We start from the raw sequence: 22,041 nt of genomic DNA, 5'->3' as shown, positions 1-22,041 counted from the left end.
ATGAGCTGTGTTGTTAAAAAAACATTTATTTCTTGCACATATAACAACTCAAATTTTCAGTCATAAAAATACTAAGAAACAATGCACGATGTGATTCATGTAGATATAATGAGTAAGCGAAAGTAACATTCTGCTCATATCACTCGTCCTCTTGCATCATGAATAATCTCTGTTGTGTTAAAACACAAATATCCAGCATTGGTTCAGGTTGAAGTAATTCTGCTATCTAGAATAAAATAGATAATAAACTGTATTACAAAAATTATAACATAGCATACATAACACAAATCATTTAAACTGGGAATTAAATATAGGTAAGTAAGCAAATTGAAAAATAAACGCATAAGTACATCTTGTATTTTTAACATTATTTCTGTGTATATTACCTCATATTTCATACTCTCTTCATATGCATATAAAATGCTCGTATCATACAGCATCATCTTGCAATTTGAAAGAGCAAGAATACAGTTTCTTAAACGTGCAATCACTTCTCTATCAGAACGTGGAACAGCCTGCTCAGAATAAATAAATTGAATTAGTGCTAATTTTTCTACATAAAATATATGCATGATAAAAGTAATGTCACCTGTTGGTCACTTCAGAAAAAAAAAATATCGTAGGCAAATGCTTAAACACACACCCAACTGCTAATACCATTTTAACCACATGTAATGGATAAAATAAATAATGCATTTTATCAGTACAGTAAGGGAAAAAGAAAAGGTGAAAAATAAAAATTGCATTACTTGCTATCTGCATCTTTTTCCATTTATTTCTGAGAAATATATCTACTCTTAGAAGACATTTCTGAAAAAATTACAATTTTAGTCCTATAATGGCATTTTAAGAGAACTAAAGTGGACATGTCAGCTGCCACGGTGGTTTAGTGGTTAGAGAACTCGACTTATAATCAGATCGTGGATCTGGGTTCAATCCCTGATTTATAACTTGTGTTGGGCAAGCCTGTGGTCCAGATAACACAGGGATTTTCGTTCCCTTGTAGTATCCCAACAAAACTCCATCATCATCTCATCTCATCACAGATGTAGTGTAGACCAGCCTCCTATGCGTACCATGGGCAATGGCTGTCCATAAGTAGGTCTACACAACTGGCTTCATGTGGGTGAATGACGAACAGTCAACTATTATTTAAAAAATAAAATAGTGAACATGTCCATGATAAACTGGATAATAACATTCTTCCTGAAATTATACGAATAATAAAATAATGTAGATGGCTTGAGCAATTAGAACTGCAACAGAATTGGGAGTCCAATGCTGGCTATCCAGTATAAGGAACATTACACATGATCCCAAATAAAAGCTATGCAGTTCTAGATGAGAACAAAATCAGTATATCTGTTCATACAAAATATGTTACACATTTATCTCAAAATTTATTTTATTTTATTCAGTTGTAATTATTATCTAATTTTCATCGAATTTTCCTTCCCCCCCCCCCCCCGAGCATAACAAAGTTCTAACTACTTCCTTACATATGTCACATCAGAGGTCAAATGACTTTATTGTCAAACACCTGGCATTAGAAAACAACAACATATGTCACATCAAATACATTAGAAAAATGTTCTTACCTCCTCCAGATTCTGTGTGAAACCACCCAGTCCATCTTCACCTCCACCATTAATAGTTGGACAAATCCAAATAAAACCATTGTTACCTAAAATAACGTTAGCACCACAGGGCAAATTGTGGAAATGTGTTTTACGACGTTTCACCAAAGAAGGAAATACTTTCACTAAAACACCCTGTGACAGCTGGAATAAAAGCAGAAATGTATTTATTAAAAAACTATGAAATACTATACAAAAATTTAAGCATGACGTATTAAATAATAAAAAAATGCCATTACCTATTAGAAAACCACTAAGATTTGATAGAAGAATACAGGAATAAAGATAGTTACAAGGTAATGTTCCTGTTTCTTCATTATATTAATTATAATATAATGGAGGCTGATCTCTCCTCCTTAAGTTCTGTAATTTATTGATAATTCTTTATTTAACATTTTACTTGAAAACAGACACATGATATAGCAATAAAGGAACAATGAAGTGATGTAAATGAGAAAGGAAACAAGTACTAAAAACCAGCTTCACTTTCTTTGTTCATCACATATCTCACACAATCTTTCCAGAATCAAACCTTCATTCTTCTTGATGAGAAGCTATCACCTTACTGAATTATGATGGCTTTCAAAAGTAATTATAAAATTATTCCAACAATCCTGTTAGACAATTGGAATATTACCTTGCCATACTTTAAGCTTCTTGTGTACAACGATAAGGAACCATCAACATACACTTTTTGCACCTCGGCACTGATCAGATCACCTTCTTGTAGATATTTCCTCATCATTTGTTCATCTTCTGCTGATCTTCTTCGCTGAAATAGTAAAATGTATAGGGATAAGTATCACAGTTCAATGATACATTTATTGGGCTGCCCAATCCTTAGTTTTTGTTTATGCAATGGCATAATACAGCCCAGATTTTTTAAATCTCAAGAGAATACTCTAAGATCTCTGTCACACTAAAATATGATTAACAGGTGACAGCAAAGAACCAAGTAATAAGTTACTGTTTTGATAAATTTAATATAACATATTGGCCCAAATCTAGTACGATGTTTTTCGCATAAAAACAGTCATGTGAAAACCATAGGTAAAGGTAAAGGTAGCCCCTTCACATGCCATGAAGGCACTTGAGTGGCATGGAGGTAGAGTCCCATGCTTTCTTGACCTTTGCACTAGAATGAGGTGGTGTGGTCGACACCATGCTCCGACTGCTTTTCACCCCCGAAAAATACCCAGTACTCAATTTGACAGGAGGCTACTGCACTCGTATTATAAATTGTAGCCCTTTTCTGTCGTAAAAGTCTGATATGCGGACTGTAGGCTATATGATTATACTCTTTGCGCACATTGCCCTTAAACGGTTTATTAACAACAATCAGCCACCAATGTAAGGGGAAATTGCTCTTTAGGAAGGGTATAACAAAGATGTGACTGGATCTAGCTCTGACCCCAACAGGCAAATTGAAAAAACCAAGTATGTAATTGCTTCCCCAATAAATAATAATTAAAGCATGGAGTAGGATTAGCACTGAGTCAGTTGTGAAGGGTTTCAAAAGTGTTGTTTCTAATAACATTGATGACAGTGAGAATGGCATTTTGTGAGAAGACTACCGGTTCAAGGAAAAAAAATACGCGCGCGCGCACACACACAGAGATATATATATATATATATATATATATATATATATATATATATATATATATATATATATTGTACTGTATATGATTTAGTGAAAAACTCCTTTCAGAATGTCGGAGGATTGATAGATAGTAGGAGGAAGAAGAATAAAGTTTCCAGTGTACAGTCCCATATTATATTAAGTGATTCTTCATAAAAGTATATCCTGTAACAACTATCAATTTTAACTAACATACGCTAAATTTTAGTAGTTCATTTGTGCTCTAGCATGGTTCTTTTATAAATAATTTTCCATATCTGTTCCCTAGAACATTTTTCCAGCAGATGTATTATTTCTTGAACCATTTATCAATAGCGTATTCTGCAATACAGTTATGTATCGCACAAGCAGATACTGAGTCAGTGGTGGGAAACTTGTATTGTAAACAGAGCAGTCGGCTGTAGTGGGAAAAGCTAAGCTCTCTGAGAGTGGTTGTTTCCATGTCCTGCACTAAGTAGCACAACCGGCATTCAGATTAATTTCACTGCATTCTGGTTTACCAATTCAGTAAAAGATTTTCCACTTGTTACCCAATTTTGCTATTAACTGAAATAAGCAGAGAAGTTATCTCTCTCCTACTCTATTATGAATTGAGCTATTGTTAGGGACAGTATTTTTTGATGAAATAAAATGTGTATTTTGATGTTAAATCTGTTACAATTTCAATGGTAATTCGTGAAATAAGTTTTCAATTCGGTGGGTATTTCGTGAAATAAGTATCAATTAAATGTAGTATGTTATGTTTAATGCAAAACTGTTACTTTTTTTTTATTGTACGCATATCAACATGGTCATGGTGGCTTACCTTTATCATTATTTTTAGTTTACTTTTGCTTTAATCTGTCTTGTGTTAAACAAGCAATGCACAAGCAGATGACATAATGGAAATTCTATCCCTTATCTCACCTGTCCATAGTAAAAAATCACGACAGTTAAAATTTACTTACATTGCTACGATAATTACAAATGTTCTATAACAATTAAAATGTTTAGTAGACACAATTCAGTACTATAAACTTAACTACAACATTTTATCATTCTACATGGTGAAGGCTACAGAAAGTGGAAACCATAAAAAAAAAGGTAATCCAAGTAATCTGTATTACATAATCGCTTTTTCTATTAGTTAATAATTAATATACACTAAACATGTTAAATAGCATAAAATATGTTGCTTTTATAATTCATCATATTAAAATGGTCTACAAATCTCGAATGTAGCCTCCCTCCAGTAAAAAATTCTCTAAATTCATTCGACTTCAGATATAGATATACCAGTTTTTAATTGGTTATTTAATAATGCTGTATCAAATGCGACGTTGTCCAGTGTTCGTGGAATTAGTGATAGCGAGATATATTTTGGTGAGATGAGATCGAGGGTTTGCCGTCACAAGATTACCTGACATTTACCTTACAATTACAACTGGGAAAAACCTCAGGAAGAAAAACCCAACCCAGCAATTAGTTCAAGTGGGATTTGAACCCACGCAGCAGCATAACTTCAATCACGAACCAATTCGTTATTCCTGAGATATGTTGATGGCTTGAACCAGTTTAATCAATGTAACTTAACCTTTTCCTGATGTATTGTAAATTCTTACTGCCATACCCTGACTGAAAGCAAGTAATAGTCTCTTCTACAAATTTATTTTAATTTAGCAAAATGGTTATTAAAATATACATTTCTTGTATTAGCTGTAGATAAAAAAATACTGCATTCTATACACTACCAACCTCAACGTTCATCTAATTATGCTTCTAACAAATAATGTTTCATTATTTGCAGTCTTAATATTAATTACCAATTCTCCACCAGGTAAGTTGACAGAAGACAAGAGTAACACAGAATCCAATCTCGAATTAGTATCTACTTTCCATCGCTTTTGCTGAACTTCAGTAATTCTACCAACAACTACATCACCAATTTCACCAGTATAACGGTTCTTTATGGGCCGCACAGATATGAGTTTATTCACTTGCTCAGCCACTCCAGCAACAGAGGCTGTAAGAGCAGATTCTTCCATGTAAGTACCATGTCCTCTGCAACAAAATTTAGAAAAGAAAATTAGGTCACTTTTACTGGAATACGAGAATTAAGTAATTGTTTAGTTTATGTACACCACAAATAGGCCTACTTAAAAATATATTTTATAGATACTTTACATTTTGTGGGGGTCCCTTTCCAGTTTGTTGTGGTGCGCAGAAACCTGTAATTTTGCTCTGAGTGGACGTTTGGAGTTTCCTATTCTTTCTCACAGGCAATAATGGTTGCTGTTCAGATCCATAACCATAACCATAACACAAGTAACGTCACAATACGATCTCTGCACACAATATTCTTTGTCAAGAACTCATGATTATCTTGCCTTCTTTTGGATATAATCCTAGTAAATGTTCCCTGAACCTTCATGCATTTGATTTAAGTTGAACATCCACTGTCCCAAAACAATATTGTGAAAAGGAAAATGGTGCACATAAATTAGACATTTTTAACAAAAATAATTCTGAATGATGGATAGAAAAGAGAAAAATTTTCTCTGGCACTGGGACTCGAACCCAGGTTTTCAGCTCTACGTGCTGATGCTTTATCCACCAAGCCACACAGGATTCCAGTTCCGATGCTGGATCGAATCCTCTCAGTTTAAGTTCTACCCCTCAGTTTTCCCTTTGGTGGCCTATCTTCATGTATTGTGTCACAAAATATGTGAAAGTGGCACAATGTCCAACACACTATGTACAGAGGTAAACCTCATTTTATTTCAAGGAGTGCAGTTCGGTGGCTCCTTTGAACACCCACTTACAGATTTATGACTTTCTACACAAACAACTCTGACAGTTCCATCCTGTCCCTTCGTCCCAACATTGCACAGTTATCACAATCCTGGTGACCTTCGAAATTATGCAGTGAAACTGACGGGATTCTTGAAATTGGGAAAAGATCCGGCAACTCTGCCTCCACGTGGATTTGACGGGCACCTGTCAATTCTTCTGAACGAGGGTTGTGATTGGTTACTAACAAGAGAAGACAATATTTCCGTCACAGTAAGGAAGACATTTATTTATGACAATCAATTAGTAGGGGGCAGTAGAAGGCCTGTCGGCAAAGTCCTTTCTATGAAACTGCACTCCATGAAAAAAAATAAAGTATACACTCATTACGAGTGACTAAGTGGTCGGAATCTGACGGAATGAGCGACATATTATTATGATGTATCAAAGTATATATGATATTTCCGTAGAGGAATTCTGCATCACCATATGATGAAGAATGACTTATGCATTATTCCAATGATATGCCTAACCTCATCTTCTAGAATAAAAGAACAATTTTCTGCAAACTCACACAACACAATATACTCATTTGGATTAAGAATAAACTTGACTTCACTTTGGAAACTAGAATGTTGAATAGCTGTGAAAGTGTGGCATTGTAATACAAAGTACAATATCTTGAGTTTTTCAAAGAACATGGCCAGGAACTCTTCTGAATCATGACTATCAGATGTCTCATCTTCACTAACACTGAACTTATAATTTAGTATTCTTCATAGAACTACATCCATTGTTTTCTTTATCTTCTTATTGGATATGTTTTCTCTGTTAGCCACTTTTTCTTAATAGGTGATTCTCTTGCAATCTGCAGACTATTATTCAACAGATCAAAAGCAATACCTGAAGCACTGCATCCTCAGTTTCATCTCACATGATCTCTTTCTCTGATACCTGTGAATCACTGTTTCCCAGAGTGTAAATTAACGGGGGCAAGGGAAGGGATTCCCTGGCTGGTAAAATCATTTCCCTGGCTGATGATAGTAATATTTTTTTCCCTGCCAGGGAAATGATTTTCCCCCCTCTCATACGCTAACCTAGACAATATATTTTCTATTGGCTATAGTCAATACTGTCTGTAAATTTTTATATCATTGTAATCACCGATAACCACGATAATATCTACTGACCTTGGCTTTTGCTAATATGCAGCATACCAAGCGACGTAGCTATACTGAAACTGTGTGCTAAATTTCCACTGTCAAATCAATGGAGAAAGCCATGAGTTTATTTAACATGAGTGTTGACAACACTGTTTAATTTTGTTGAAGGTGGTTGATGGTTGTGTCTAGTGTTTGTTAATAAATTGTGAATCCTGTGGTGATAAATACGAATATTTTATTAATATACAAGCAACTGAACCTTTACAGTGAAACATCAACTGGATTCGATTCCCAGTGCCAGAACGAATTTTTCTCAAAATAATAGATATTTACTGTAATGACAAATTAGGCCTACTCATCACTAGTCCAGTACTTCGAAACCAAATCTGTTCCTTTAAACGGAAGAAATAAAGCAAAATATCAAGGACTGCTAGAAAAGTTCACAACACAGTCCTTTGGCATTGTTCAGAGACACTTTAGAAATTCTGAAACAACTTTCACTGTATTTTAATCATAGAACTCAAATGCAATCTCTGTTTCATCTGAGATAAGTGTGTATCAACTCCTTAAATGCAATGAAAGAAGCTGAAACAGTATTTGTTGAATAATTCAACAACCAGGAAGTATCAAGGTCAAGATATAGGCCTAAAAGAACCATTCAATAAAAGCAAGAAAACTTTCAAAAATTTCAGACAACAGTTCTTACAACGCCTAGTTGATAATCTGAGTGCAAGATTCTCAAATTCTAATCATTTTTTTAAAGACTGTGAAGTGTTAAACCGAAGCCTATGGCCTACAAACTGCAGTGAACTTGTTCTGTTTGGTGATGACAAAGCTGAATCGTTTTGCAATTCATTAAAAATCTGTGATAAAAATTATGATAACTCTACTATCTCGGAAACTACCGGTATCAAGAAATTTCGTTTGTATAAGGATGTTAAAAAACAGAAATATGTAGGTAATGAATTAAAGGAGCTGTTCAACAGAATTAAAGTGGTGTCCGTTTCTTCAGCAGAGTGTGGAAGAGGGTTCAGCATAATGAACAATACATTGACAAAACTAAGGAACAGAATGCATATTCAGTCGCTATCATCTCTGATGTTTATATCAATAAATGGTCCTGCTTAAGAAGATTTTCTGGAAAAACGGTCTGCAGCTGCTTGAATCAAAGAGGGCCACCACTATGCCACAGACATACCTCATCGACAGGAAACTTCAAAGTCATTATCTCATGCAAGCAAATTATTTAACTTAAGGTAATGTACTTCATTGATTGTTACTTTGTTTTCTTTTGTATACGTTTCATAATATAAGAAATGTATATATTAAAAAGGTGAATATTATTTGTCTAACTCTTATATTACAGTGTTCAGTATAGTCTTTCGTCCGTGTAAACGAGGAAATGCCATTTAGCCTATTTAAAAAATTTTGCTGTGCGAAGAATGTCGATACATGAGAAACTGGTTGAATGTTCCCCCACCCTCAAAAAGGAGCTTGATTCTGAACTACCTTAGAAAACAAAAGATGATGAACTCTCTCAACTCGAACAACCAAAGACACTAATAAGGCGTCACTCGTGAGGCAACTAAAGTGGGAGATAATGGGCTAGGGCGAACAGTCCTTCCCCCTCCATTGCATACATCACTGACTAGTAATTAACTAATTAGACTTCAGACATATGCAAACAGTTGTTCTTCGTTTGACACAAATCGTCAAGTGAGATGTACTGCCTGATAATAAATGTACGTTTCAGCCAGAATCTCAGTCAGAGGTATAATGATATTTTAAAATTTATTACATTGATGTTTTTCAAGGCTGGGAAAAATATAAACCTATAATAATTCTGTTAGCTAGTAGTGCTGGTCACTATAGGCAGGAACAAAATATTTAATTAGTACCCTACTTAGAAATGATTTAGAGATCCAGCCTCAACTTTTCTGGATGTTTTAAGCAAATATGGGATATTAATGTGGATTTTTTCATAATTTTAAAACTGTACAAGTTGTATTTCTTTGCTGCTTCATTAGGTCAATTCCACGATAGGTTGGACATTGAAGTTAAAAATTAAATTTCGTGTTCAGTATATGTTCTTTATATCATTTTTTTCAGGAAAGTTCATATTTTCAGAAATTAACAGAAAAGTTCGATTTATTTAATTCATCTTTGTTTTACATACATCCGAAGTGAATATTTTTATTGTGTACTTTTGATCTGTCGAATTTACTTTGTTCTCTGTTGTAATTCTATTAACAGAAAGAGAAGACTTTAAAATCAGTGTCAATTTACTTTTATGAATGTCAGTGAGTTTAAAAATTTGCTATTTTTAAAATAAGTGTTTTTATGTAACACCCGTCACAGAATATGCTTAAAGTTACTCTCTTGCTCTCAGTTTTTGTCCTGAAGGCACCAATTTTTGAAAGCAAAGTCGAAATATGATGCCAAAAATACAGCATTTTTTTAATTTTTTTAAAACTAAAAATAACAAGTGTTTTAATGTGACGGGTGTTACAAAATTAGAGCACGGAGAACTCAGGAATTCTGTATTTTGATTTATTGCAAGTAGTTCCCACAACACATTATTAAATAGGTTTCAAATGTTGGTAAATCTGAAGTTTAAGTTATCAACAGTCGTCAATACCTGTTTCCTCCAAAATCTTACTTGTCTGAAAGATTTCCCACCAAATTTACATTAAGCTGAATGTTTGGTCGAAAGTTCTGATTTACATAAAAATTATAGGCTACAAACGTAAATGTACTTATGTTCTATTTTAGTTAATCATAGTACTTTTCTATTCTATAACATTATTTCTTGCTTACTTAACAAGGAATGAATTACTGAAGATATTAACCACTAGCATAACCTAAAAATAAATGTAGATTGAACTGCTGCATTTTTAGGATACACGAAGCTGCATGTTAACCATGCAATTATTTATTTTAACGTTTTGAGATAGCTGGATACCGTATATATTTAATTGCAGAATGGGGAAATCAGCAGCTGAGAGGCAACCTGAATGCCCTAGGCGAAGAAAATTAAATAAAGATAAAATTCTGTGGTGTTCGAGTAAAGGGGAATAAGTAATTTTTTGTGCAGATGGAATTTTGTTCCCCAGATGAACACACAAGTTAAATTATACAAGTTAGTGTGCAAAAATGAAAAGAATACTAGCAGTTGTTGTGTTTTGTGTAGAAAAGTATTTTCAGTAAGAGTTCCAAGTTTAAATTTCACTTATCACCAAGCTCATTTTATGACATCTCCCTTTACCCAAACAACACAGATATGAAGACTATTTGCAGAAGGAGAAAGAGAGGGACAAGCTTAGGAGAACAAAGAAGCTATCAAGAAAAGAATTTACTGCTCACAGTAAGAAAACAAAACTGAAAGTTTAAAACTAAAGGGCAAGAAAAGCTGCATTAATAAACACTAGTGTTTTCAGTGAAACGAAATTCCAGTCACTAGGAAAAGCTGTCCAAATAGCAAAAATTGAGACAGCTCTGAGTATGATGCTGCTTAAGTTGTTGTATTTTGTTTTGTAATTACAGTTTTAGTAAAATTTATTAAATTCCATTGTGAGAAATATAAATTTATATTTAGCATTTGTTGAAGTGAGCATAGGCCTATATACTAAAAAGTAAATTTATGTTAGGAACAACAGTTTAATATCAAAAACGAATCTGTACTTCTAGCCACACTATTTTGATTTTATGGCTGTATTTTTTATTGTTTCTATTAAATATTTGTATTAATTTACTTTAGAGCGTCAGAAGTACAATTTTGAAGCTGTAAATATCATATTTGTAATTTACTAAGTGAAAGTTAACTTAAAAAAAATTGCACACTTTGAAAACATATGTCTACCATTGATATTAGGCTACCAGTACTCTTAAGTCTATGCAGTGAACTACAGAAAATGTATGTTCTATGATTTGAACCAAAAAAAAACCAAATGTGAAATTTCTTCAAACAAGTAACACCTGTCACATTATTAAGTAACACCCGTCACATAAGGTTAATTAAATTGTAAGTGTAGGGCTTAATATTTTAATTACATCGATTATATCACTCGATTCCTTGAACTTTCCTCTCACTGAAAATAGGTAACACAATTAATTCAAACTGTGAACTTCACAGAGTTATCAGTTAAACTGTATCATTAATTTATGCATGTCTTTTTCATGTTACACCCGTCACATTGTTTATTTCACTTATATCACCTGACAAATAATGGTTACAAAAAAAATAATTAGTTGTGTCTGACAAGCAAGAAGTGGAGATTCATTGGAGTATAAAAGAACTAGTCAAAATATTTTATTAATTATTGTATTCCAATTAAATTTCGAAGAATCTCTTTCTGAAAGTAACACCCGTCACAGTGGAATTGACCATTAACTCCTGTTTCTCGTTATATAGGCCTAAGCTACACATAAATGTTCAAAATTAAACGATGTTACCTTTCTATTGGAAGTGCAAATACAATTTTCGGATAAATTTTAGAACATGGATTTCCTTCCTTTCCCTCTTACTTCAAAATTCCAACCTTGTGCACACAAAATAAATTATTGGCACTTAAAAGTGTCTTTTCGTAAGCATGATGATGCGCATTCGACAAACGCAGACAAATCTACTCTTTTTAATATTTTAAGATATAATTGTCAGTGAGGAATCTGCATATTGAAATTTTGGAATTTTCCTAGTACACGGTACTCGTTACATAAGCCGTTAAGTCAACCATTATTGTATATTCATAAGAGACTACCATTTTCCCAAATTTTCTTTATCCTGTTAGATCTTCCAAACGAAAATACAGTAACATAACCTTACTTCTAATAAATATTTACGTACCTCATATAACCCGTACTGCATGTTACTATTTCACCTGGAGTATATAACCGAGGAGCTTCTGATCCAACAGTTATCGTATTATCAATTCTCTGACTCGCTAAACGAATGTAAACGTTTTGCGTCATTGTAACATATTATATTTAACGAAAAAACATAAGTTTATAATACATTTTCCTTTTCAAATCGTTAAAAACCACTTGTCCTTGTAACCAGGTAGCCAACATTGAGATGAATAAATACTCATATTTCCTCCAGGGTGGTCTAGTTTGAAAATTAAAATTTCCCTTTTAAAGCTTATTGTATTTTAGCTGAGTGTTTCAGGAGGAATAGTAAATATTTTAGGAGGTGGTAGTATAGACGAATTCAAATAAATCTGTATCTCTGTACCCAATAAAATTGGACACATTTTATATGGAATTTTTTATTCGAATTCGTCTATACTACCACCTCCTAAAATATTTACTATTCCTCCTGAAACATTCTGTATACAAAACTTGTGCGTGCGTGTGTCTCTAATGCCTCTGTTCACAATATACGTAATCAGGGCTAATGTCTACCCACTTCACTCGGGAGATTCGAGTTCCGCATATTGCGGATAGATGGCAGAACTGTGACCCATTTTCAAGTTGTACACCACTTCGGCAGGCCACACTATGCATGATGTGTACCTGTGGTAAGTTCCCGGTATGTCGTGTACTAGGTGATGACTGATGAGTGTATGGGGTAACTGTATTGTAAGGGAATGTGTGAGCATGACAATGAAGATGGAGAAGAGGAAACCCAATGCTGGCACATAGCCTACTTCTGTCTAATAGCACCAATGGGGCTGCCAGGCTTAACTTCCCCATCCAATGGACGAATCACTATCAACAGTAACATATGCCTTCACTTCATATGCACTGCGTAGAGATTAGGGATTTAACCCAGGCATATTTGTGCACAATCTAGTGATTAGAAGTTGTACACCATCATCTCTCCTAGTCCTGAGATAGAAATTTTACCTGGAATCGAATCCGGGCCGGCTAGTCTGAAGACAGATGCGCTACCACAGAGCTAACTCAACGGAAATGTACAAACCTTTATTACTATTTAAAACAAGCATATTTATATTAGGGTTAGCAAATTTTAAAAATATCAAAGCGGGACATTTTAATGAAATTGATATACAAGCGACTTAATGTATTAATACAGTGTAGCATATGTATGTAGCCTATAGGATAATTAAATAAATACTTTTTCACATTTTAATGAACATTTATCATTACACTTGTCATAATTTACAATATTGCGTCATTTAATGTGACAATTTAAGATAAAAAAAACATTAAGTAAGATTTAGATTAACATATTAATAGCAAAATACAAACTTAAATTGATAGGTGAGTATTCTCTTAAATCTGCATGCCCTTCAAGTCTGAACACACTGAGTGACTTATTTGTTTCGCGTTGTGCGCAATTTCAATTCCACTTAGGAATGGGTAATGTCTTTAAAAGTGGGGCACTCTGTATCCCACGACGAGTAAGAGCAGGATACGGGAAAAGTTCCTGAAAATTGGGAATATCTCGCCATGTCGGGATATCTGGCAATTCTAATTTATAGTAATAGCTGAATATTGGCTGGCTAAGCATCACTAATTAATTTCCATCTCTACACTAGATTCTGTTTGGATGAAATAAATGGAGGTGGCATTGTCGTCTTATTTAATGAATACTTACTTGACAATTCTCCAGGAAAGCTACAGCAAAGAAGATATAGTTCTATACATAAATATTTTCGATATAAAAATCGTTTGATACTTACCTGTACATCTTAATGCAATGTTATAACTTCCCCACCCCTACTTTTTACTAGGTACTTACTAACATAACACACGAGAGGTCCAGGACGAATTACTAGGAAAATGCTGTATCCCTAGCATTGCATCCTGGACCTCTCGAGTGTTATATCTGTGTTCATTGCTGTAAGCTCTGTTCAAAGTTCAATGGTACTCACTCCTCTAACCAGGCACAGAGTGGGCAGGTAACAACTCTTATCTAGCAGGATAACATGCTTTATGTGATGCAGTGCTCACAATTGTAATGCTATCTAGCAGGCTAAGGGAATGAGGTCAACCAAACCCTCAGCTGTGGTCTCCTTTACCATCCATTAAATTTAATTCATGTACGGTACTTCTGGGACATCATATATATATACAGTAGAACCTCTATTATCAGTAGTAATGGAGTGGACTGAATGGTAATTGAAAAAATCAGATTATCCATACCATAACAAATTTTCATAAATTAAGTGCATAATGCTTTGGCCTACAATTTCGTAATTTCCTTCGTTTAACGTGTTATCTAGTTGATCAGGAATCCACTAAAAGTTCGGTTGTCAAACGACGGGTTCTTAAGGGACAAGGGTTGATAGTTGATTGCGAAAAGATAGAAATGTCATGTTGTAGGTTTACATTATACTTTATGAACTTCATCCTTGTTTTTTTTTTTTTATTAAATTACGTAAAATTTCTTGTTTCCCAAACCTTTCAACTATTTGTATTTTTTTTTTTCGGTAATTAACACAATACACTTTCTTTTGGAACTGTGGAAGATATTTTACATAGAATTTATGCAATACAGCCACTCGAATAGTAAGGATAAGGAAAGAATGATACATGGGTTTGCGGAAGTTCTTGGGGTAATTTCCTTGAAAGCAGGTAGTGAATATTTTACAAGTAGACTAACTATTTCTCTTGCCAACAGCAAAGCATTCCTACTACACACTGTGATACTTGTAAGGGTAAACGCTTGTAATAACCCTCTGTAAAAAAAAAAAAAAAAAATTACACAGAAACATAACGTACAGTACTTCATAATTTTTTCTGCAGGAAAAAAAAAAAGAGCTAAGAAAAAAGTCGGATAATTCGACAATCAGTTGATAGGGTATCAGATAATCGGGGTTCTACTGTATATAGTTTCAATTATGTACTGGTATATAATAAACTAAGAGGTGCAATTTGTAACATATGTACTTAATTTCATTTCAATGAGTAACTAAGTATTCTACTCATAAAATAAAATTTTACTGTAATTGATTAAATACAAAGATCAAAATAACCTTTTAATAAAATAACATATCAAACCGTAGGTGGAAAACTAGTATATTACAATATTTATATTGGTATCTTATATATTCGGTAAAAGTCAGTGGTTTAGTTAGGCCAGAACACTCCGGAACGCCGTTCTAGAAAAATACAAATGTATGCATGTCAAAAACATGAGAATGTTAACTTGTTATCTGGTACAAGTCCATTAGGCACTTGCTAAATTCATAAGGTGAGTTCCTGTAAATATATTTTCCAACTAAATAATTGGTCAAAGTTTATCTCCAATCAATACCTATGCATTATATGCTACCAACACATATGGTATGTTTTAAAGGTAGGAGGTGGGACAAGTCCAGATACACTCAATCTGCTGATATGGACCTATTACGTTACCTCCAAATTTCTACATAGGTGCTAAAATGGCAGACAAAATTTTTTGTCTTCAGTCTTTTTTTATCACCCTTAAAAATTTATTGCCCTCAATTGTTTTGAACCCATGAACATTGCATCCAATGGCAATCATGGTGACGACTGTGCCACCAAGATCGAATTTACCAGCACCAATGTATCTTTTAAATAAGAATGAATTTACCAACACCTATATATTGTTCACTGTCATGTACAGGTCTTCCACAGCTTAAGAACTGTTCAGCAAGTCTATTCGTTTAAACGAAATGACTGTTTTTAGGAGCACTTAATATAATTCCAAACTATCTGTACATTTAAAAAAAACACACGCACACACACAAATATCATATGGAATTAAGCATTTGCTATACCGGTATTGAAGTTATCCTGATATTTTCAGTAGCATGGCACTTACACACAATTCAGCATTAATTTTTAATTGTAATTCATCTATGCTAAATTTGTGTCAAAGATTGTTTCCTGGGGAATGGGGAGGGTAAGAGACTGCTTGAAATTATTGACGACATACCTCCGAACAGAGAGAGATAAACAATTATGTATCAACACTTATTAAAGTATAAGTGTGTGCGTTGTGTGACATAGCCAGCAGGAACCAGTTAATGAAAATTAGTAAACTGTATCAAATAAACAAGAGAAAATAACAATGATAACTTTTTGGTAAGAACAGTCATTATTCTGCTTTTATTATTTCCAGAGTGTTTAACATAATATGTATATAAATTGTTGTAATAATGTAAAACACAAACTCGTTTTGTAATACTGACCTGAGCACACACAGCACAAAAATATGGAATATAAGCACAAAACTTCAACATTTTAAGAAAAGTCAGAAGAATATTGTAGAATGTTGTCTGTCAACAGTAGCATTTACCGTACATCTCATTTATGGTAATTACAATTCTGTTTTATATAACACAAATGTATATCCTATTATACTGCATCTTTGCACTTGGAATATATAGCACATGCATAAATTTACACATACTGTATTTCCTAACTTCTGTGATCAATTTGTATGAAGCAGGTAAATATCAGGTACTCTCTTCAAAGCTAAGTAGCACCAGCGCTGATTTCACTACAAAGGAAAATAGCTGAGTAAAGATCGAAATTTAAAGTTGAGTGATTTAACAAATGAAGGAAGGGAAATTGAAATAAAATGCAGTATTATTTTCTGCTATTCACAGTATTTTATATAGGTTGCAATGCTTATGAGAAAGAATTCATTATTCATGAAATATAGCTTCCATTTTCAGTTTTAGTTTAAATTTTATTCTATATTTTAAAATTATTGAATAAATGCAGTATGTTTAATGATCCAAATTTATAATAATAATTTTTCCGGCACGAGACTTGTTCAGGATGTCAAGCATCCTTGTACCGGCCCTGAGGAATGATGAAAATATAATAGTTTCAGTAATTCTGAATTGCAAAGCTGGTCCCTTAACATGTAGCCTATATATTGGTTTACTGGCATATATAAATGTAAAAAATAACACTGAAAATAATAATAACACTAGCAGCAACAGCAGCACTAATAATAACTAACTATCAGTCAGTTTTAAAACTTTAAATACTCTTTAAAATTAGTATTTTTTTATGAAACAGCCTGAAGTAAAACTATAAACGCACTACAGTGATACCATATTCTCAAATAAGAAGATACTGTGCATTTCTGCAAATAAAATAATTAAATTTCAATTCTAAGTTTCAACTGTTTTAAATATTCAACTCTTGTTGAAAAACCCAGTATCTATCCTATACTAAACAGTTTATCTCCCTATACTGGTTCTACAAACATATAGTCTACTTCTTTAAGACCTTACTTCAACTATCTCACAATCAACGTTATGATTGTATAGAAGAGATTATAGATATAAAACTTCAGTTAACAGGAAGCGTGAAGGGAAACAGTACCTAAAAGTTGACAGCAAAGTGTATACTGGCTAAGCTTGCTGCATATGAGTTGATATCACATTGTAGTCACTATCTCTGGTCCTATTTTACAAAACTGTGAGCTACAAGTGGCAAGATTTGAGCAGGTTGGCAAATATTTTTTAAATTTAAGTGTTAAAAGTAAGAAAGGTTTCTTTTTTGTACAATTGATTCAAAATTTCATAATTCGTTTAATAAATATACTATCAACATCTAGACTAACTTGCGAATATAATAAAAGGCACGCACACAATACAAATATATAAGCAACCTTTTTAAAATGCAATACCAGTTTTATTAATTATTCACAGAAATGTAATGCACTTTTCGTCGCTTTTAACATGTGTATCTCATATAATCTAAAAATGAACTATATCCCTTATACATAAAATGCAGAGCTATTAATAGCTACTGCTACTACTATTCGGTACAAACACACACACATGCACATACATTAACGCTTTTACAAGAAACATTTTTCTTCAACTCTATTAACATCAGATTGTCGTCATATGTTAATTTGTTTTAACAAGTTTATAGAAAACAGTGGACTAAACCAATGTATAACAAGTTTTCTGTGAAGCACTGAATTTTTCAAAAGCTCTCTTGAAAAAAATACATTTTTAGAGAAAGTATGAGCTTATTAGTCACTATAATATAAAAATCAAATATAGTACCATACATATCTAACCATTAGTTTTGAACATAAATTAACATTATAATTCACTGTACTGTAGTAATCATAACTTCAGAATTAATTAATGCTGTCAGTCAACAATTTCCAGACTGAATAAATTGTTCTCATAGAGAAATATGAGAGTAAAACATATCTTTAGCAAGTGAACAAAATCTTTTTATTCTCATGAAATAAAAAGTAACTTAGTACAATGTTACTTCGAAGAAAGAGACTTATTATCGGTGTACATACATATTTCATTACTGCATAATAATTGCGCTATAACAAAGATGATACATAATTCCTCATTATATCATATTTTACACATTTCATAACAATTAATTACTTTATAATGTTGTGAATGATATTCACATTTATATTTTACTTTCTCGAACTATCATTCAAAAGACATAAATGAAATCATTTATCATCTACCCAAGTCAGGAGATGAACCTATGTTTTCTCGACTTCACGTAGCCCCAAAAAGTACCTAAAATATCTGACTATTCAAAAATTATAGGGTTAGTTGTAGGTTAGTCTTACATAAAAATACGTAAAATATCTATTCACATATTATTTTCTAACATCATTTTTTTTCTATTTGCGAAAATAGGGTTCAAAATGTGATATAAATATTTAATAATTAATAATCAATTACTTAAATTAAATTCCGTTAAATAACACTGTACAAAAGAAAGACATAAAAGTAACTGCTTCTGTGTATAATTTTGACCACACATAAGGGGAAGGCTTAGAAATAGTGACTGCAAATCCTTTAAGAAAGAGCAACTCTTTCTCGTACCTTCCTACACGTGACTTTTTATGATGATTCTTCTATTCTGGAAGTGGAAGAACTTCGATGAAAAATCACAATTAAGAGTACCAGTAAGTAATAATTAATTTTTTCTGAAAAAATCATTTCTTCTTTGATATGAACTATAAATATATTTCATTTGTTGATTTATTCCACGAGATATGAAAGCATCACGAAGAAAATCGGCAGAAGTGCTTTGGAATTAAGTATTATTGTGTGTTAATGATTTCAAATAAAACCCATTAAATTTTTTAGTACTGTATAGTTCATGTAATTCCCTGATAAACTGACTCATATATATTGAATATGAATAAAATATATCCAGTCATTTAAAGAAAATCACTGTACACAAACAAACGAAATATCCAAAATCACTTTTTCGTTATCAGGAATGCTGAAAATGTGACTCCGTGAAAATCTCTAAATCCATTGTTGTAGCAAAGACATTTGTTGTAGTAGTTGTTGTTGTTTTCTAATGCCAGGCGTTTGACAATAAAGTCATTTGACATCTTGCACTCCAATATTTTTCAAAGATATTATCATGGTCAGCCACTGAAGCACAGATTTTGAGGTGTTCCGAATCCATTTCTTGCATTTGTTGTAGTATAACAATGCGTTTCTTCATGCTTCGTATAATGAGGAAATAAATGTATCATCTTACTCGAAAGTTGATTTTGAAAAGTGAAAAATGGAATAATCTATTTATTTCCATTATATAAATGTCTTATTATTAATAAATAGTATTTTATCAAAATATACTTCTTTCATACTTTGAAATACACGTAACATCATTCAACACACATGTGAAATAAAGAGTGCAAAGTCAACTTCACATAGGTTTTATTGTATATTTTACGCAATATATATAGGCCTGTTAAATGCTCGTAGTCCATCCATGGCATGACCATAGTTTTGAGATAGGCGAATTACACGTTGCTAATCTATTATCATGATCCTACTATGCTATAAAACATTTGCTTAATATAATAAAGTAAGTATTTGTATCGACGAAACAAAGGAATGGATAGACAGTGAAGTTTAGATCTTTGCCTAATTAACTAAAATACAGTACATTTATATAGTTATTAATTTCTAAGGGACGGTCATTTTGTTGCATGGCTCCATGGCAGCTTCTTTGAGAGGAAGAGAGATGAAGAATATTGCAACATGATGGATGTACTCTTTGCTCAATATGATCATACATGGGACATCAGTGTATTTGCAGAAATTTGTGTTGGACGAAGAGTATAAATCACATTTATATATCTTATGTTTAATCTAAAAATACACTCGAAGTAACTGTTAGCTAATCAAGTACATGTTTAAATTATGTTTAAATAATAATTTTGAAAACATTCAGCTTATAAATAACCATTCATATAATATCGGTAGTTATTTATGCAACAAGTAGATAATCTTGATGATTATGGCATGAGTGAATGTTTGTCGCATGAACGATAGTGAGTGCGACAATTTTCACGAATGTCATAATAAGATTATCCATGAGTTGAAACACTTTATGGCATTTTAGCATTATAAATTGTAGGAAATAAATTATGAAATTAATTCGGGATCCATACCTGATAAAGTCTTCATATGTTCGTATCGATTAGTTGCACCTGGCATTGACACTGAATAAAGAGAAATGGATGACCTTGCAGGTTATCTTACAAATGTCCTTTATTTTGTTAATATAGTTTCTCTGAACCACAAGACTGTATTATGTGATATTACAAAAGTGATACAAAATTGTTAAAGATTTGAAATAAATGATACAGTACCGTACGTTACCTTCTATCCTGCATTTAATTTCTTGTTATGTCGCACATAGAAGCAGTAAGCAAGATAGCAAGCGTTCTGGTATTATGTCATAGCGAATACGTCATTGCTTTTATTAGCACGCGTGTCATAATAAGCCAATTACGCACAATCTTGGATGTAGTAGCAACCTGTTTATAATGCTAGGATGTCATAAATATTATTACCATTCGGATAAATGTATTATTATTATTATTATTATTATTATTATTATTATTATTATTATTGTTGTTGTTGTTGTTGTTGTTGTTGAATTTTGGCTTACTGATGAAAGGTAAAATCCAATAGACAAATAAATGCAGTAGCCTATAGAAACAAATATTTCATGACTATTTCTCTTTTGCATAAAATAAATTGAAAATGTGTATTTATGATAAAATTCCACATTAACTTACAGTATATTTAAGTTTTTGTATACCAGTAATTCAAATGTTTTAAGTTTTTCTACCATGTGTAGAAATTCCAACCTCACAAACTAATCACCGTAAAAGCCAAATATCTCATTCGAATGTGAACTATCAGATACAGTTTCGTGGGTATCTTGATTTCAGAAAATTAATGGTCCAAGCTATAAATAAGAAGTAAAATACAGTAGTCCCTATATGAAAATTGCATTATAACTTACCCTTATTTAATCTTATTTCATAGCTTCATATTTATACAGCAACATTACACAACCTATAAAATATGTTTAATACATGAACATAATGATGTTACACATAAAAGTAACGTCATTTTCTCATACACTGGTATAAATAAAATCTATAAAAATTTCGTGTAGTATAATAACAAATTAAGAAAAGCAATAACTTCAGTGTGTGACTATGGATGAATTGGTTTTTGATTTCTCTGCACATAAATTTGGTAAAAGGTACTTAAATTTCATTAATTCATTGGCAGAAAATAACATTCCCACCTCTACAAATATTTTACACAAAGTTCTAAATTCTTTGATGCAGTCTCATTTAATGTAATGGTAACTTACTGAAATAGAATTGAAAGACTAGTAAGAAAATACATAGTGGCTATATTCATCATCTTCAACTCGGTGATAGTAACTTCACAGCCTTTTTATTTGTTCTTCTTCCGAAGAATTTTCATTAATTCTTTTGACATGAAATATGGCTTCTCAGCTGACCCATCATTTCTTTCACAGTCTTCCACTGAAAAAGAAATACAATGTCGTAAGAGCAATGTTTAATTTTATATATGATAAAATCAATAAAATTACT

General features: G+C 32.5%; 2 protein-coding genes across 4 annotated transcripts in view; both read right to left on the bottom strand.

Annotated features, from left to right (window-relative positions):
* Window positions 1-6: 6 nt before the first annotated feature.
* Rrp4 (exosome complex component Rrp4) lies at window positions 7-21,507 on the bottom strand. 2 transcript variants are annotated; one of them, XM_069841891.1, is made up of 6 exons: window positions 21,435-21,507; window positions 5,082-5,319; window positions 2,275-2,409; window positions 1,599-1,781; window positions 387-515; window positions 7-226 (listed from the first exon to the last, which is right to left on the bottom strand). In XM_069841891.1, exons 2-6 carry the CDS (start codon window positions 5,301-5,303, stop codon window positions 140-142), a joined length of 756 nt encoding a protein of 251 aa, XP_069697992.1. In that variant the 5' UTR covers window positions 5,304-5,319; window positions 21,435-21,507; the 3' UTR covers window positions 7-139. The 2 variants fall into 2 exon arrangements, with proteins under 2 accessions (XP_069697992.1, XP_069697991.1); XM_069841890.1 differs by lacking the exon at window positions 21,435-21,507 and adding an exon at window positions 12,055-12,288.
* Ctl2 (Choline transporter-like 2) overlaps window positions 16,221-22,041 on the bottom strand; it is a 140,928-nt gene continuing 135,107 nt past the window's right edge. For both annotated transcript variants that reach the window (XM_069841887.1, XM_069841888.1), the window contains exon 12: window positions 16,221-21,972. In XM_069841887.1, the coding sequence (XP_069697988.1) occupies window positions 21,881-21,972 (92 nt within the window). In that variant the 3' untranslated portion in view covers window positions 16,221-21,880. The remainder of the gene's footprint in view (window positions 21,973-22,041) is intronic.

Source organism: Periplaneta americana, chromosome 12, assembly GCF_040183065.1.
Source record: "Periplaneta americana isolate PAMFEO1 chromosome 12, P.americana_PAMFEO1_priV1, whole genome shotgun sequence".
NCBI lineage: Eukaryota > Metazoa > Arthropoda > Insecta > Blattodea > Blattidae > Periplaneta > Periplaneta americana.
This window is presented reverse-complemented; position numbering and strand designations above follow the sequence as displayed.